The sequence below is a fragment of the Alligator mississippiensis genome, chromosome 5 (assembly GCF_030867095.1).
Source record: "Alligator mississippiensis isolate rAllMis1 chromosome 5, rAllMis1, whole genome shotgun sequence".
In the NCBI taxonomy this organism is placed as follows: domain Eukaryota; kingdom Metazoa; phylum Chordata; order Crocodylia; family Alligatoridae; genus Alligator; species Alligator mississippiensis.
The window spans coordinates 152,632,430-152,651,242 of NC_081828.1; the positions used below are offsets into that span (position 1 = coordinate 152,632,430).

At 39.8% G+C, this 18,813-nt stretch overlaps 1 protein-coding gene and 1 long non-coding RNA gene across 4 annotated transcripts in view; one reads left to right on the forward strand and one right to left on the reverse strand.

Annotated features, from left to right (window-relative positions):
* The window catches only part of LOC109285818 (uncharacterized), a 108,846-nt gene that overhangs the window by 47,245 nt on the left and 42,788 nt on the right, over positions 1–18,813 (forward strand). Inside the window, exon 6 of one of the 2 annotated variants that reach the window (XR_002093678.2) lies at positions 1,862–6,396. The exons of the other annotated variant lie outside the window; for it this stretch is intronic. This is a non-coding gene — a long non-coding RNA (uncharacterized LOC109285818). Of the gene's footprint in view, positions 1–1,861; positions 6,397–18,813 lie in introns of those variants that run through there. 2 annotated transcript variants of the gene reach the window in all.
* The window catches only part of PLCL2 (phospholipase C like 2), a 193,920-nt gene continuing 182,368 nt past the window's right edge, over positions 7,262–18,813 (reverse strand). For both annotated transcript variants that reach the window (XM_019497972.2, XM_059728872.1), the window contains one exon: positions 7,262–8,052. In XM_019497972.2, the coding sequence (XP_019353517.2) occupies positions 7,873–8,052 (180 nt within the window). In that variant the 3' untranslated portion in view covers positions 7,262–7,872. The remainder of the gene's footprint in view (positions 8,053–18,813) is intronic.

Consider the following 18,813-nt stretch of genomic DNA (forward strand, 5'->3'; position numbering starts at 1 on the left):
CACTACAACCTGGTTAGGGTGATGTGTGTATGCATCGATTTCAGGATATTTTTCTTGTGGGATAATCACAGGCTTAATTTATCCAGGAGAAAATACAACATCCATTTGTCCTAGCCATACATAGTCACTAAGCCTAGCAGTCTAGTATTCTGCCAGTTCTACTGACTCTTATGGTCTACTGGTTGCTAAAATCATATGGGAAAGCCTGCTTATAATGGTGCCTAGTTGGCTGATCAGTGCAATTGCTTTCAAGGATTTGTTTTGGATCACTGATCAGAGATATGTGATCCTTGCTTTCTTTTTGATCCTGTACTGCTTTATATAAACTTTCCTGAAGCTTGCCAGTTTTCATTTATTTCATAACTATATTCTGGTTCTTATTGCGTTTGGCTAATTTGTAAAAGCAAATAGAAGGCTTTTAAAATTTCAGTGGGAAAATTCATGTAAAAACAAAAAGTTCCATCTTAGTAGGGTCTTCAGAGCATATTATGGGCAACATATTCTACCTCCCTGCAGTAGTAGATGGATCTTTAGAAAGAAGGATGCAGTGCTGACAAACCGTTCCTGTCAGGAGGAGACATGTGGATGGAAAAGGCTAGTTTCCTATGTAACAGAAAGATTCCTAGCCTTGCAAGTAGTGTCATTTCTTCATCCAGGGAAATTTCAACTTACTTTTCAATAAATATGACAAAATGTTAAGTATTGGCATGTCATAGTCTTGATGAAATGATGTCTGTGGTATGAGCCCTTTCTTAATATTTTGGTGATTTAGAAATTAAATATGCTTAGAGGTCAGTACAACCCCAAATCTTAACAACTCTGATATTTAGGATTTGAAATGTGGATCTGAATCATGGGCCTGAGGCCCTTAGATTTTTTGGTTCTAAAGGAAGAACTTCCAAAGTGGAAGAAGTGTCGAGGTTGCTATGACCCGCAACCACCGTGCTGAGAACGTAAACATTTTTATTTGCTGCTACACAGCAGAGGCAACAAGTACACAAGATTACAATACTGACATCATCAGTACTTGGAAGCCCAGAACTTATTTGCCACAGCTCAATCCATTTGGTTTGGCTCATATTTTAAAACCTGTACTAATGAGCCAATTAGTAACATATCTCACTATGAGCAGCACACATCAATGGGAAAAAAAGCTCCAGGATGCAGTGCACTTTGCAAAACAACATCCTGTGAAATCTTTTTTGAGTGAACATTCAAAGGACCAAAAAAATTGGCTGTATTCTAGAGAGAGTTTAATTCCAATGCTGTGTAATTTGTTTAATCCATATCACCCTTATAGGTAGGGTGCTTGGGGTTGGTTCATGCATGTGTATTTACCCAGTTACATAGCATATTTTATCTGTAGATCCTAAAGTGCTTTACAAAGGAAATATAATCATCTCCATTTTGCCAATGGAGGAGCCAAGGCATAAAGGGGTAGAAAGGTTAAGTGAATAGCAAAATGGCAAAGTCAGAAACAAACTGCAGCTCCCAGCATAAGGCCATATATCTCTAAGACCATCCTGTCTCCTCTTCTAGAATCCTGGTGACTAACAACTATGATTGCCCCAAAAATGTCCTACCACTGCAAGCAACAGAGAAACTACTCTGCCTATCCAAAAGCCCCTTTGCACATTCGTATTTAAACTCTAAAAACCTGCTCAGCTCCCAGGATAAACTTAAGTTTTACCCAGAGAGAAGGTTTTTATGAACAGAGCATCCGGAGAGCACAGCTCCTCCTGACCTATCAGTGATTTTCTCACTGCAGCTCAATGGCCCCTCTGCCAATTGTACACCTCACAAAACTCTGCTTTTCACCTCCTTACATCATTTTTTGCCTCCTATCTTTTCTTTTGCCAAGCACTTGGACTGGAGAAGTTTGGGAAGGGAAGTGCTGTCTGTGATGACATCAACCCTTGATGGGATCCCTCAGGCCTGTTATCTTGGCTCTTTTGTTCTCCTGACAGTGCTGTCCAGTGCATTACTTCACCATGGATCCTCATGATGCTACAGATTTATTGCCTCAGGAAGCCAAGGTATTAGCAGCGAGGGAGCCCCAAGCTCTTATATGTTGGTGTGGAGGAAATAAGCTATCCTTAGCTCCAGGCTCCCTGTAGCACCCCTACTTCTCTGCACAAAATCTTCTGCCCACCCACAGTCTCCTCTTGTGTCCCTCTGTTGTTGCTGCTGTTCCCCTGTGTCTTTGAGGTTACCCAGTGGCTTTGAATGCTGTCTCCTCCTGACCTTCTGTCCTCTTTTCATTTCCTGTTTTTCTGCTGTATCCCTGCCCACCCCTCTTTTCTGCTTAGTGTCTCTCCTTAACTATCTGGGGAGCAGAGTCAACGAGCAGAAAGAGAAGTTTACCACTGTCTGGAAACAGAAATCAGCAGCAGAACTTGGCAGTTATGTCACCTTCTCCTTGCTGAGAATAATTGACTATAGCTATGTTATGGCTTAAGGTTTTTTTTGCAGTTTGAAAATTTTCAAATTTGTTGTATTAGAATTCATTTGAAAAATGTATGAGAAAAGCTGGGATTTGAAAGATCTGTTGGTCTTTTATCTCCAGGAAGCTGTTGGGGGGGGATTGAACAAATGTGTAATTTTTAAACAAAATTGCTAAATACTTTACCTAGCAAATTCAGTAGCTTCAGAATAAGTAAGTGTGATAAATGTGGAGAAATATGATGAAATTCTAGAGCTCCATTAACTTCTTCCGGACTAGGTTTTCACTCAAACTATAAAATTCAATGAATGATTTCAGGCCTACTTTAATGTTAAATCTCAAGAGGGCCATATCTGTGGAGCAGCAAGGATGACTTCACATGATTGACTACTGCATGCATGCATGCCCCCTCTCTTTCTCCACCTGTGGTTCTCAACCTGTGGCCTGTGGGCTACAGCCCATGTGACATCCTGCATTACTGTCAAATAACAGATACAAAACATTTTTTAACTGGAAGTAAGTTGTGTGGATGTGGCCCACATTACACCATAGAGAGCTGCAAATGTGGCACATTATGACAAACAGGTGGAGACCCACTGCTCTACACATATGCATATATAATCTCATGAGTGTAAATATTTACTCTTTTATACTTTTACCCTTTTGAAAGTGTATCCCTGAATGTTTTATGCTGGACTTCAATTTACTTATGACATAAAACTGGCTACAGTTTGGATGACAGATGGCCATGCTATACTTAGGTCATTTAGGGGTGGCCATCAAACACACAGCAATTCCTGCAGGCACCAAGGGAAAATCTGTATTATTGATAGAACAACATTCGTGCACCAAAACTGGGAATTCATACAAAGGGAAAGAAGTTTCTAAACTGGGAGAATGGAGAATTGGTTCTAAACAAACTGTTTCATTTGATTAAGAAACCACAGATGTCATTTTCAGCCATCTAGAAATTGGTTCCATTTTTCACGCTGACAGTTTTGAATCATGTCTCTGCTACTTCAACTTTAAAACAGGAAAAATTAACACGGCAGCCAGCCATGAGATTTAAAAAAACATACACATACAGCAAGAGGCACTTTGTACTTTCTTAGGCAGCAGGGTTTTGAGATTTTAAGGGGTACCCCATTATTACATTGAAAATTGCAACGCATGTATTTGAGAGTTGATAGACAAAAAAAGAGAGAAATTAGAAGAGTAGGGAAAGGAGGAGAAAACTGAAATCCAAGTTCTACTGAAGTCCCTGGGCTTATGCCACTGACTCAGCGAAGCCAGGATTTCAACTGTAGAGCTCAACTCTGAACTCCACTTCTGCAATCCAAATGGTGTAAAAGGACTAAAAAATGGGTTGATTTTTACAGTTAAGTCTTCCTTTTGGGCAGGAGAATCCCTGAATTGTACAATTCCTGAATTTGCTCTTCTATCATCCTTCTTTCAGCCCAATGTGCAGACAACATGTCAAAGGCACAGCACACCCCCACTGGCTCCATCAATTGTTGAGGCATCTCTAAACTATGAAATGGCCGCTGGTTGTCTCCAGGATTATGGAGCCATAAAATTTGTACTGCATACCCTTCTCAGCTGTCCTTGATGATTCCTGAGAACAGCTGGAGACTGAGATCACAGTTTAGATGAACACCTAATTTGGGCAGGTCTAGTCGTATCTTTCAGTTCTTTTACTGAACAAAATACACAGTCAACATTTAAATGACAAATCGTGTCTTTGTGACCTTTTTCTCAGTGCAGTAGTGTTTTCTTTTTGGATGATGCTATATTTGACCTGTGCCTCTACAAATATCCTAATTTGCTTACTACTGTTTGCCAGGGCTGAGCAAAAGAAGAAAGGCAGTTCATTGAAGAACAATATTATTTTTGGGACCATTTATCACAATTCAAATTTATATAAGCAATTCATGCATTTAATGGTACATGAAAGAAAAACTGCTAAAAACAGTGTGTAAATTTAAAGCGAACTATAATTTGATTTTTTTTCTTGTACTGAATACTTGGAAAACAGCCACCAGTGTCTTGCTTTATGACCTGAAAATGAAGTGTTAAGGATAAAACGGCAATTAAATTAAGATGAAAAGACTCTTTGGTGAGAAGATACAATTGAGGAAATATGGATTAACAAATTGGGTCCTTGATTAACAATCACAGTCAGAGAGAAGTAGATAGACAGGACCCCAGAAGTTCATCTAGTCAAACTCTACTACTCAAGGCAGAATCATACCTGACTAAACCATCTCAGTCAAGTGTTTGTCTAGCCTGTTAAAAATTTCCAAGGATAGAGATTTCATAACCACTCTGGATAAGCTGTTTCAACACTTAGCCACTTAACAGTAAGAAAGTTCTTCCTAATATCCAACCTAAATCTCCTCTGCTGCAATTTGAGACTATTACTCCGAGTGTCATTTCCCATGGCCACAGAGAATCATTTGTCTCTATCCTCTTTATAACCACCCTTCAGATATTTGAAAATCATTATCAAACCTCCCTCAGTCTTCTCCAAACAAAATAATCTTAGTTCTTTCAGCCTGTCCTCATGAGGCATCTTTTCCAGACATCTAATAATTTTTGTTGCCCTTTCCTGGATTCTTTCCAAACAGCCAGCATCTTTGTTGAAGTGTGGCACCCAGAACTGGACGTACTACTCCACAGGAGGCCTCCCCAGTGCCAAATGGAGTGGAAGGATTACTTCCTTTAATTTGCAAGCAATGCTACAATTAGTAGTGTGTGCTTTCGTGTTTTTTTGCAACAAGGTCACACTGTTGGCTTATTCAGCCTAAGGTCCATTGTAACCTTTAGGTCCTCCTCGGCAATACTGCAAGTTCACCAATCATTCCCCAGTCTGTGTTTGTGCATGCAATTGTTTCGGCCTAAGTGCAGGATCTTGCACTTGCTAAAATTAATTCAATTGATTTTAGACCATTTATCCAGGTCATTCTGAATCCTAGCTCTACTCTCTAGAGTCCCCTGCAACTACCAGTTTGGTGTTGTCTGCAATATTAAGCAATACCAGATCCAGGACGGACCCCTGGGGAACACCACTTGATTCTTCTATCCAACTGGACATCAACCATTGATAACTACTCTGTAAATGACGATTTACTGTACTTTCATCTAATCCACATATTCTTAGCTTACTAATGAGAATGTCATGGGAAATGGTGTCAAAAGCTATTATAGCAACCACTGCTACCCCCATTCAGAGCCCATCACTTTCTCATAAAAGGAAATTAAGTTGGTCTGGCATGACTTGCCCTTGATGAATCCATGCTGGTTTTCCTGCTCACCTTGTTCTCCTCTAGGTGCTTAAAAATAGATTTGTTGATGACTTGCTTCATGATCTTTCCTGATATGACTGGTCTATAACTCCCCATATTCTCCTTATTCCCTGTCTTAAAGATGTGCGCTATGTTTGCCTTTTTCCAGTCATGCAGGACCTCACCCAACTTCCATGTGTTTTCAATGGCTTCAAAATTACCTCAGCCAAATCCTTCAGTACTTGAGGATGGATCCTGTCCAGCCCTGCTGACTTGAAACCTTCCAGCTTTTCTAAGTAATCCATAACAGGTTATTCCACTATTCTAGGCTACTTATCTCCTCTCCTATCTTTGCTGCCAATTTGACTTGGCATCTGGTATTTGGTCTTACTCATGAAGACTGAACAATAGCATCTGCTGTTATGATTTCAGAAGTCTGTACTTCATTCTTCTGAATGCAATATGCATGCTTCTTTTAGATTTCCAAGTCCATGTGATCTTTTGATGCATCTTCTCAAGTATAAACCATTTTAAGGCATTATAGTACATACAGAACAGGACTATGTATGAATAATGTATAAAAAGAAACTTTCCTTCAAGGAATGAATCCAAAAACCTTTTGTTAAATGGTTAAACATGTTACATAAACAAATATTGTATTTAATTATACTTTTTTGTTTTATTTAAGCACATCACAATGGAGTGATTCTTTTTTTATGACTTACTCTTTCTTTTCTCTCTCTTTTTGGGGGCAAATTTTATTGGTATTGGATAACTATAGGGTGTGCATGGATTTATGATTTATTGTTTCATGGGCATTTGAACTGAAAGCACAGTCACCAAGTTAAAACTCCCCATGATCCACTTCAACTCATGCATTACACCTCTTTTGGTGGTAAATTCAACAGACTCTGCAGGCTCAGGGCCTTGTTTTGGTAACTAAAAAAAATAATGTGCTGTAAATGTACCTTAAAACTAAAAAAAACAGTATTTCTCAATAAAAATCTCTCCCTGCTGAAAAAAATGCATGTTAGTTTTTGTATGGATATGCTTAATTTTCTAATTTATGTACTGCATGATATACTTCACATTATTGTCAAATCAGAAGCATTAAGAGAAGAAACTTGGCTGGTATAACTATTTTACCTTGAGAATATTAGCCACTGTACCTTTAACTAAAGTAACAGCAATAAGTTTTTTACAAACCTAGATGAGTTATTGCCTATTCTGTAAGGAAGAAAATACTTGAAAATCAAAAAATAAAAAACATTAAAATTTTAGTTAAAAGCTTTACTTGTCTGGGAGTAATATCATAAAACTTTTTTTAATGTGAGCACTTCACTTCACAAAATGAAAAATTATTTACAACATTTTACTTGCTGTTTGGTCACTTTTACATTATGTATACACGTTTGCAGAAGTTCTTAGGCAGGAATAAGTATGTATCTTCTGACAGACTATCAGACAGATTGCACATTTTTCCTTTTATGCAATGGCGCTCCTATAGTGCACTGATGAGTCAGTGAGCACTGTCTAATTACATTCTCTTATTTATTATGGCTCAACAATAAAAAACAACAAAACAATACCACTTCAAAACCAAATACTTGTGTGTCTGAATTACACATTCTGTAAAAGCTGTGGATTTATATTATTGGCCCTGATTTTCACAAATTAGGTGTACAATTACATATCTGATTAGCACAAGCATGTACTGAATTGTGCATTAAAAAAAAAATCAAGGATTTGCACACCTAACTGTTTGAAAATCAAGGCACCGTGTCAACTTCTAACCTGTGAACCCACCTTCACCTAAGTCACAGCTCATTTTCCTTAAGAAAAAGCAGTTTTCTGTATGGAACTACAATGAACTTTTCAGCACACTGTTACTGAGTTATGACATCTTTTATACATATACAGTAAATTTTGGCCAGCAATATAGTTTCTGTGTTAAACAATGTCATTGCCTTCACCCGCAGAATTGCTACGTACATTCACAGTTTCAACAGATTGTAATTAGCTTCTCCAGTTGTGCTTTAAAAATTCCAAATATTTTTTTCAAGAGTACAAGTGCAAAGCAGATGCCTGTGCAGCTACAATTGGTCACAGAGTTATAAACTCCATAATTATGAGCAGAATGTTCTCTCAGTCTCCAGTTTCGTCACCTGCTTTCTCAGGTATGGCCTCCAAGCTTCGACGGGGCTTTGAGATTTCTGTGTTTTCAGTGCCTCGTTTATTAAGTCCACATGAAAGTGCGGCATAATGGATTTGCTTCAAGTTCTCCGATGCCTCATTTTTAGCATACTTGAGAAGATCAGCTTGTCCCTGCAAGAACAAATGCGGTTAAAATATCCAGTCAAGAAGATTCCCTGCAGTTCCAATTTTGTTGTACGCTTTAAGATCAAACCTAGATTACTTTGTGTTAGCAAGAAGCTATGCCATTTATTTGCTCCGGAGTCAACTGGCTAAATAAACAAAAGAACAGGAACCTTCTCTAGTCAACAGTTTGCAACAAAGGAATTTGTGCTATAGTTTAACCCTTGCTATTTTTTTAATTTGTGTGCTCAGAAAATTGTAATAATGATTGACTTGTTTCACACAGCAGTTGGGATCACGTGTGGGGGGAGGTCTGGGACCATGTGATGTGTGTGTATGCGCAAGTGTGTGTGTCCGTGCATGTGGGGGAAGGTTGAGGTTTTCCAGGTCACTTCGCTTTATTCCATACTCTATTGACATGCAGGAATCCACAAGATGAACAAGGGCCCATGTTATGGTCTGTTTTCTTCCTTGAAAATCTGTATGCAGAAGACTTGAAGGGGGGCTACTGCAGAGGCAAAGGAGATGGTGCTATATTTGCACTCTCATGTATGAATACATAGGATGATACAGGCAAGTTTGGTCACTGTCTGGATACACCAGATTGGCAGGCTACCTACTAAAGAATGTTACAAAATTTGCATTTTACAGCTGATGAAGTATCAGGAATCTATGTAATCAAAATGCACTAAATTATTTTTCTTTGAGGCACACAAATGGGAGACCTAAAAAAAGAATTAAAAGGGGACAGGGGGAAGATACCCCCAAACCCACCCTTCTTGAAACTGGCAACACCAGTTCAGACTATGGGGAGAATAAGCAACTGGGGACAGACTTGCCCCCCCCGCGTCCCCCTCCAAAACCCCCCCCAAAACAAACCCCAACATAACGACCAGAAAAGTGAATAAAAACCATTCCAACTGAATAAATGAGTCATATTAAGAGTACATCTGTTTCTAGCACGTTTCATTCAGTGCATTAATTAAAATGGTTTTTAGAACTTGAATCAAGCTATTTATATTATATGTGGGGTTAACTCTGCTTATTAAGGTTGTCAGACTTATAAGACCGTTTTCATTTGTTTATAACTTTGTCAAATTTTAACCATTTGCATTGGGATTTTCCATACTGGTTCCATGTAATCTTTTGCAAAATTTTAGCCAAAGTAGTTCGTCCATTTCTGAGAACAAGGCAAGGAAAAAACATTGTTTCCCCATATTAAAAATAAATAAACCAAATACCTTGGGATGGGATATATATTTTTACATGTGCTCTGGGGGCCACTTTAATTAAAGCGGCTCCAAGAGTTCCTCTACTTAAAGCACCCACCGTGTCCCAAGTCTCAGCGTTCCCTCATTTCAAAATGGTGGGGGCACTTTAACTAAAGTTCATTGAATGAGCTTTAGCTAAAGTGCTCCCACCACCATTCTGAAGCACAGGGATGCTGAGATACAAGACGCAGAGGCTGCTGGAGTGCGCTAATTAGCATGCTCCAACTGACTCGATTAATCGAGTCTGCTCCAACGCGCTGTTATTACAGTGCACTGGAGCAGCCTCTGCACATATCTACAGGCACCCAAATGAGACTGAGAAGTCCTCAGTTTCTTAATGCACTATATGCTTCTGATTAACAAAACAAATTACTACTATATGCCAGTAGGAATGTAAATACACTGACACCGGGCCATTCATTCTACTTTGATAGAGATATATACCATGCTCTGAAAATCTATGATTCAAGGCCAATATATAATATATACTTAAAGCACCCACAGTGTCCCATGCCTCAGTGTGCCCGCATTTCAAAATGGTGGTGGGGTCACTTTAACTAAAGCTCATCGAATGATACTTTACAGAAAAGTATACAAGACACCTTTCTGTAAATGCTAGCTTAGCTTTCACTCATTTCTTGACTATGTAAAATAGCAGAGCTTTTTTTTTTGTTGTTGTTGCTGCAAAAAGCTCAGGGAGACCACAACAGGTCAGATTGTTTTTAACACTATAGCTTCCTATATGAAACTTATTCTCATATATGCAAACCTAAAAAAACGAAGCAGGTCTACCACATTCAATGTAAGATGGAGGAAAATAAGGAAACAAAGCAGCTTTTCTATCCCAGTAAAAATCTGCCTCTGAGAGACTACAAATTCCTGGAGCAGTTCCAAAACCAAATCTAAAAGGCAGTGTAGGGTCTATGGCATTAGTTTTACCAGGCTTTTTCTTTTGAAGATCCAGATCTGGGTTAGGTCATAATTTAAATGAACTGAACTCTGAACCTAGTCTCCACTGGAAAACGGTCCACATAACAAAGGCACGCTTAGAACCAACAAGATGGTAGTAGTAAAAAAAATTCACTGATGTCTACTTTGTGTTTAACATTTGTTCATGCTTTATCAAATGAATTCAGTACAGGACAGTTGTGTTAGGCCAGGCATTCTCAACCTTTTTAGATACAAGACACCTTTCTGTAAATGTTAGCTTAGCTTTCACACATTTCTTGACTACGTAAATTAGCAGAGGTTTTTTTGCTGTCGTTGTTGCAAAAAGCTCAGGCAGACCACAACAGGTCAGACTGTTTTTAACACTATAGCTTCCTATTTCAAATATCTGGGTTTGTCTTATGAATCACATGTCGGTGTTTGTACACCTAATATCAGGGGCACCTTTAAAGGATTCTCACCTTTAAAGGATGCTGCATCATGTGGGTTGAGAATCACTGTGTTAGGCAGCTGTATACTGACTCTTTAAATATACCACACAACAACACTGATAATCATTCATAAACTGTTTAAAGAAGATAAGCAAAATCCACAACAGGATGTGAGTTAATATGCAGGGCCAATTACATTTCTTTTATGTATTTATATTCTCATTGACCTGAATCATACTTTGGAAAAGCAAGTTCAGCAACATAGAAAGCATTAGTTTGCTTTGATGATTTCAGGTAAGAGGCGCACCACTGTTTGATGTCAGAGTTTGTAAAACTAATTTTAAAAAGGGGAAACGCTCTTTTCCACCCCAAATGTGTGAAACTAGATTAATGACTTTGATTCAGTGTGACACAAGAACAAGCAGACTATTTCAATGTTTCTACATTTTCTTTACTATATAGAGAGTACTTAATAGGGGTGTGCGAAGCAGGCCCTATTCGATTTGGATTTGATGCTGATTTGGAGAATCAGTGATTCAGACATAGACACAGCTTTAAAAGTTTTTCTACATACCTTGAGGTAGCAGGTGTGGCTTGTGATCAGTGCGATGCTGGGGCGGATAGTGTGTCCCAGGGGAGTACAGGGGGACCTCCATGTGCCTGGCAGAGAACCCAGAAGTGGACTGGTCTACAGTGGACCAGTCCACTTGTGTGTGTGCTGGGGAGCATGCTGGGGGCCCCCGCTGTGCCCCCCTGGCTCAGCGATTGGCCACAGGGGGACTCCGCCCCCCAGACCCAGGAGACACCAGTCACTGAGCCGGGAGGGCGCAGGGGGCCCCCCGCGCGCTCCCCAGCAGACCCAAAAGTGGACTGGAAGTGCTTCTGGTCCATTTCCAGGTCTGCTTCCAGGAGCCCCCTGTGCTTCTGTGGGACACTCCATGCACCCCTGCATTGCAGCATTCACTAGCCCCTGCTACCTAGAGGTATGTAGAAAAAACATTTAAAGCCATCTCTACATCCAAATCTCTGAATCGATTCGGAGGGTTCCAATTTGATTTGGAGAGATTAAAGGGTTCTCTGATTCGATTCGGATTTGGAGAATTGGGCCGAATCTCCACTGAATCAAATCAAGGACCAAAGCTTTACACAGCCCTAGTACTTAATCATATTTTTGTCACAGATTTCACAGTACAATGCAACTGTTATCTTTACTACTGTATATTTGATACAACTTGACAAAAGGAAAATTGAAGGGCTGATACAGTGAGTTTCTGTGCTACATTCTGAATTTTTCTTATCCTAAATAGAAATAAGATTCCACCTTTGGCCATATTTGGGCTCATACAAAAATACCCCAGACAAAATACTACAATCCAGTGCGGTGCCTTTATTTGTTGTTTTCTGTTTGTCAGGAGACAGTGCCGGGCCACTGGATTGGCTGGCTAACACCTAGGACTCACTGATATATTATGCTAATGTGCAACAATTTTTCTCACTCACAATAGGGATGGTACTGCCATCTCAATACAATACAATTTAGCTCAAGTTTTTATGGTGGTTAAATGCATACCTATCTCTTTCTGGTGAATGTTCTTCCTTTTCTTTTTTCCTTTTGTCAATGGGCTGGGTAGAATTCTATTAATTCTCCTTTGTGCATCTAACTGGTAGGTTTTTGGCTGCTTTAGTGGCATTTTTGTCACTTATAGATTGGAATTCTGATACCTCTGCACTATGTGTACATAAGTGTGCATACACAGACTGAGCAAGTTCAGTAGCCGATGTGTTGGGCAGACCCATTCTGGATAAACAGGCTCCCTCTAGACATGCAGGTAAAGAAAGGTGTGATGGGATCTAATGCATAATCATGCCTCCTGCCATGCCACACATGCATAGCAGGCAGCATGATTGTGGGATCAAGCATTAGGTCCCATCATGCCTCATTGCTGGTGTAGGGGGAGCCCAATCCCAGACTCCCTCTGCACCAGCAAGAAGCAAGCTCCCATGGCTGGGAGGCCCCTCCATTTAGGGACTTCCAGCTGCGGGGGTGCCCCACGCACCCCTGGGGCTAGGGGATCATTACTGCCATGATCTTCCAGGCCTGGTTCACCCCTGCAGATGGAAGTCCCATCAGCCTCTGCTACATGTACAAATTAAAGCTCAATAGCAAACTTCTATAAAGTTACTACACATTTTCAAGGTCTAACTTTATAGTTGATTGGAGCTTTTTATGGCATGATAGCTACTTTGCATGTGTAACTGGTCTTAAGGTAATTGCACAATTAACCAGTTTATTGTGTGACACCTGTAACATGTAGAGAGGGCCATAAAGATGTGTAAGTCATGAAAATGTAGCTTCCAGAAATCCATGACTATGGTGGGAATGCAGCTAACTGAGTGGTTAGAGCACTTACTCAGAAAGTGGGAGAGCTGTCTGCCCTTGAGTCCCACTGAAATAACAGGGAGTCAAGACTCAGCACCACAAAGAACCAGCCCCTAATTGTAAAAACACTGAAATTCAAAATTATCATTCCCAAACAATGGTTTAAAACAGTGGTTCTCAAACTTTTTAGCCTCAAGGCCCTCCTCTATAACTTTTCTGAATTTTGTCTATTTGCCATGTGTCCTTGCTCCCTCACTACTTCAGTGCAAACACCAGTGGCAAATTCTAGAGAAGGCTACCAGGCTCTTCCTCCTCTTCCTCTGGACAGGAGACACTTCTTCAGGTAGCTGTATACTCTGAGTCTCCACAATGTTGCCCCATGAGTCCTTCACTATCCCAGATTGCTTCAAGAATATCAGGAAGATCTGTGTCCAGTGTAACAATCACAGTGATAGGAGGTTTGTAGAAGCCAGTCTGTGCGAACATGGTCTTAACACCCTTCAGCTGTTTTATCATCATAGATTGCATTTCTTTAGAACGAGGCTTTTAGTCTTTGTCTGGAAAATATAAGCACCACTACAGTCTGTATAATGAAAAATCATTAATATAAATGTGGCAGGTCAGCTATGCAGATGGAGAAAACTTAATCCAACAGAATGGATTCAAGAATCAACTATTGGGACTTTCAGATTGGAAACTTTGTTTACAGTAGTTAACTTTAAAATGTTGCCAAAATACACAATAAAGAGTGTGTGGCACAAGCATTAACTTCTATTGAGAGCAATTATATTACACTAAGGATGAATTTAGGTACTAACTGCAAATTAGAAAGGAAGTAAAACTTTGGGAATGGCCATTTTAACATGCATGTAATTAATAGGCTTGACTGTTTCTATGGGAACTTTTTAATAGAAATATTGTCAAACATATTTTTCCTATTTTATCAAATTTTCCATTACATCAACTGTAGTCCAGTTGTCTCAATTAAAAAAAGTTCAATATCTATGACTTGAGGGTGAAATGAAGCCTTGATTTGTTTAGAAAATGTATCAGCTTAATGGTATGTTCCTAGGCTTTCACTGTGAAGGACCAGAGACTGACTCTCAGGGGTTTTAGCCTCCAATTGTCTTCCAACCAACATGACTTTGCTTTATTGTAAAAAGTTATAGTTTTTTAGAAACAAGCTGATTTTAAATATCCAGGGAGAACTGCAGGGGAAACCCATCAGAAAAACCCAACAATTTTTATTCTAATTCCTTCCCTATGTGCTTTTAAAATTCTTTCTTTCCAGACTGATTTTTATTTTAGGGCTCTGAGGTTTTCATTCCCATAGACTAGAGCACCTTTTCCCTAAAAGAAATTGGAGAAATTAACTGGCAGTCTAATATAATAAGCTGAAACTTCTTTTCCCCCAGTTCTTAGTTGAGAGGAGGGTGGGAGAGCTGATGCTTTATATATTGTTAACTCTCTTTTTGTTTAACATATTGAACTTGGGTCTGTCAAACAAGTAGGATGAATATGCTTACCCCTCAGCTGGGAAGCATGTAATATTTCCTCTTAAGATATTCTTAAACATCAGAGAAGAAAAAGAGAAGTTCCTTACCAGAAACAGGATTTATATAAGATGTGTTGAGCATAGGCACATTTCCCTGGGTGTGCGCACAATGGATCTCAAGCCCCTTGAGCTTGAGACTATTTTGCCTTAGCATGATCCAGATGGTGTGCATGAACCCCACCTCTTCCTGTGGTTTGTATTATGGGCATAAAAGGGCTGTCTGCTTTTCCACGCCTCATTTCCTCTCAACTGCCATGTCCCAGTATAGTAGTGTTGGTGGCATGATGTAGCTGTGATGACCAGGGAACATGCGAGAAGCATGGGGTTTTTTTCACTTGTATTGAACCAAATGTGAAACTGGGAGAGATGTTAGTTACAGCCTAAGCTAAATACCAGATAAAACAATGACTTTTGTGTAAATCCATTATGTAAATGAAAATCATCATTTAAAGCAGGGGAAGAGGTTGCAAGCCTTGAGCAAAGAGAAGCTAGCAGAAGTAGCTAGAAACCAAGTAAGGAGCAGTAATTAAATAAAAGATTAAGACTGTTCAAAGAGACAGAGAGCATTATTATGATATGTGAAGTCCAGAGAAGTTAGCAGAGGGAGGCAAGTAAATTGTAATGAACCATAAAACCACTGTTCATGGTTTTCCTGGTCAATAAAGTTAAAAATTGTTGTTCCCAGGCCTGTCTTTTGAAGGAATTTTGTAGGGTTCTCTTGAGTAAAAGGACTGTGAGGTAATATGAAGAGATGGTTCTATTAAAAAGCACTCTCCTGCTGGGGACTGGGTGTTTCATTTTTCTGAGAGAGCTTTTTCTGAGGTTTAGCTGTTAATTACTTTCACCCTCATAGTTTCCATGAGGGCATTTAGTGCACTGGCTGATAGATCAGAATCAGTGCTAGGCATGAATAGGATCCATGGATTCTGATAGTTTCACTGTGGGGTGTGTTGACTCATTTTGCTTCTGCTGTTCCACTTAGTATTTGTTGATCAGCAGCAAGTTTCTTTCTGATGATGAGTTGGGTGGGTTTGGAGGTTGTTTAAAAGCCTCGCACAGAAAAGGGAGGGAGGGGGAAAGATTTCTCTCAAGGTTCGGTCTTCAAGTATACGCTCTAACTGTCTGATGATCCTTCTTATAGCTTCTAGTGTGGGATGGTATGTGACAATGGGGTTTGGGGTTAGCCAGGGGGTTTTCTTTTTGTATGGTTTGTCCAAGATTTTTTTTAGATGGCATAGTTTCATAGTTGGTAGGGTCAGAAGGGACCTGAGCAGATCATCAAGTCCGACACTCTGCCATGGGCAGGAACAAGTGCTGGGGTCAAATGACCCCGGCTAGGTGGCTGTCTAGCATCCTTTTGAAGACCTCCAGGGTAGGGGCAAGCACCACTTCCCTTGGAACTTGGTTCCAGCTCCTAGCCGCCCTGGCTGTGAAGTAGTGCCTCCTGATATCTAGCCTTAACCTACTCTCAGTCAACTTATGGCCATTATTCCTTGTTACTCCCGGTAGTGCTTGGGGGAACAGGGACTCTCCCATAGCTTGTTGGTCCCCCTTGGCCAGCTTGAAGGCCACCAGATCCCCTCTCAGCCTTCTCTTGTGGGCTGAGTAGATGTAGTAGAAATAGAATTCAGTGATAATCTGAGATATAAACTTGGAGCAAGTGACCAGATATCTTATCTAGATAGAGAACAATATGGAAAGGATTTACTATCAATGCTTGGATCTCTCCCACTCTTCTTGCCAAGAAGATAGCCACCAGGAAGGCTGGAGTGGTATGCCTTGGATGGTAGCTCCATCAGAGATACGAGTTCTAGGTTCAGAGCTTACTGGACTTTCCCTACCCATGGGACAAGAACTTCATTGGAAAATGACCCTGTGCTAAAATTTCCCTCCCTCCTTCCCCCTACCACATGCAGAAGGACTTCTATTACTTGCTGGAATTTATGGCAAACTGATCAATTTCTGGACCCTCTCCCATTTGCAAAGACAACCTGCAGGACCAAGTTCTGGATTTCCCACATGTGGTACAGGGATATGTCCCTGCTAAGGCTGTCTACTTTGGAAGTGTGCCACTGAGAGATGCATCTTATTCATGCCCCAGGACTCATGATGACCAAAGGCCTTGCATCTTTTTGTTAACGTGAAACATGGCAATGGTATTGTCTGACATGCTTTCAGTACTGCCTTAAGCTTCAGCATTTTAATATGAAGTTTTGTCTCCTTGCATGACTATAGCCTTTTCATCTGAAGGTGGTAATATATGCTCCCCCCTCTAGTAAGAATTGTCAGTCATGAGGGTCACCCATGCTGGGAGGAAGGGAACGGGACTTCTTTGCATACACTGGATGGTTCCTTCTGTCATGCAAGTGAAGACCTGAGCAGCAGGGGAAATCATCCCTTTTGCCAGCTGCTAACGGGTGCTGAAAAGAAGGTTCCATGACAAGAGTGCTTCCTCTTATGAAAGCACTGGGACTTTCTCAGTAGCTCCTACAGTTGAGGTAGATGGATAGATATATATGCAGAACAGGAACAGAAGACTTCTTTATATATATAGATAGATCTCTGTGGGTGTGTGTGTGTAGATAGATAGATCTACACACACACACACACACACACACACACACACACACATCTATATAAATCTATCAATCAATCAATCAATCTAATATTATATATAAGTCTTCTGTTCCTGTCAGAAATGTATGCCCATAATATGACTGGTAAATTTGCTTTCATTTGAGGGTAGGTGTGTAAATGCAGAGGTTATCTTACAGGTGGCGTAATGTCTCATTGGTCTTGAAGCTTCCTTTTGAAAGGAAGTCCTATTGATGTTGTACCTCTTGAAAATCTACACCCTTGAAGCCAAGAATCTATGGCCACGGAGTGTGAAGTGATATCCACTGCATTTAAAGCAACCCACAGGGATATCCTGGCCACCAACAGAATCACCCACTAAGGAAGGGCACTTGATGCCTGAAAATTAGTCCAACAGTTCCCCCAACTATACACTTGTTCTAATATAAAAGATATCACAGAAAACCCTTGCCTCATACATTTCCTGGACTATCAGGGTACAAATATACTCCAACACTGCTAAGGCAAACAATGCAGTCTTCTGCTATTCTAGAACAGCAGCTTTTTATAGCAGGAGGGTAGAAAATATGCAGGCAGAAATTAAAAGCTAAACGATGATGCCAAGAAAAGATACAGTGGAGGCCAATCATTAGAATTGAGTATATATGTAAAACAAAGCATACTAAAATGTATAGCGTCTTGCTGCATTTCCAGTTACTAGTTTGCAAATATCTATTGTGTACAATCTACAAGCAGTTTGTGTTCAACTGTGATAATCTGGAGCCATTTCTTTTCATAAAACAATCTGTATACATTGTTTCTAGCTTATTTTGAGGCCCTCCAACAGACTTTCCTTTTCACAACATAAATCCAATATTTGTATAACACAGAAATATATTTAAAGGAGAAAATAATTACCCACAGGTTATCCTGTTCACCAATACTGGAAGAAGAATTAACCTGACATTCTACTAAATTAGTCAGAAAAAAATTGCCAATGTTGGAACCATGATGGTTATTAAAGTGCTCTTTTGGAGAGGAAGAGCTTGAAACTGTTGGATGCACTCAGAAATCATAAAGGAAATTAGGGGTTTTAAATGTAAAGTCCAAAATTCTGCAATAATAATATACTTAACTACCTTTCACAAGACTATATAGATATTTAGGATGTTTCTTATTTTGCTATTCTCCAATTATACATTTTGGGGTCAATATATCAAATTCTAAGGAGCTCTGTTATTGCCAAAAAACTATAATTTGTGGATCAACGGGGAAAGGAAGTGAATGAATGTCTCCATACTGAAAACCAGGGTATAAACTGTACTCGCAGGAAAAAATTATCTCCCTCCTTCATTTATAGAAACTCAATATAAAATACTTATCAGTGTGTATTTTACATTGCATGAGTTACCCTGATATTGTTCAGCCCTCCAGATTTATGCTGCATAAACTACAAACATCTGTTTGTAGTATCAGAGTTCCCAGTATACTGAACCAGTTTGCTCTGATATTATTTCTGTTTCAGGATTTCTCTTCTAATTACACTGTTACATTTGTAAGAGGTGGTTAGATTCTTCTCCTATAAGGTTTCAAGTATTTCCTTAGCAAACA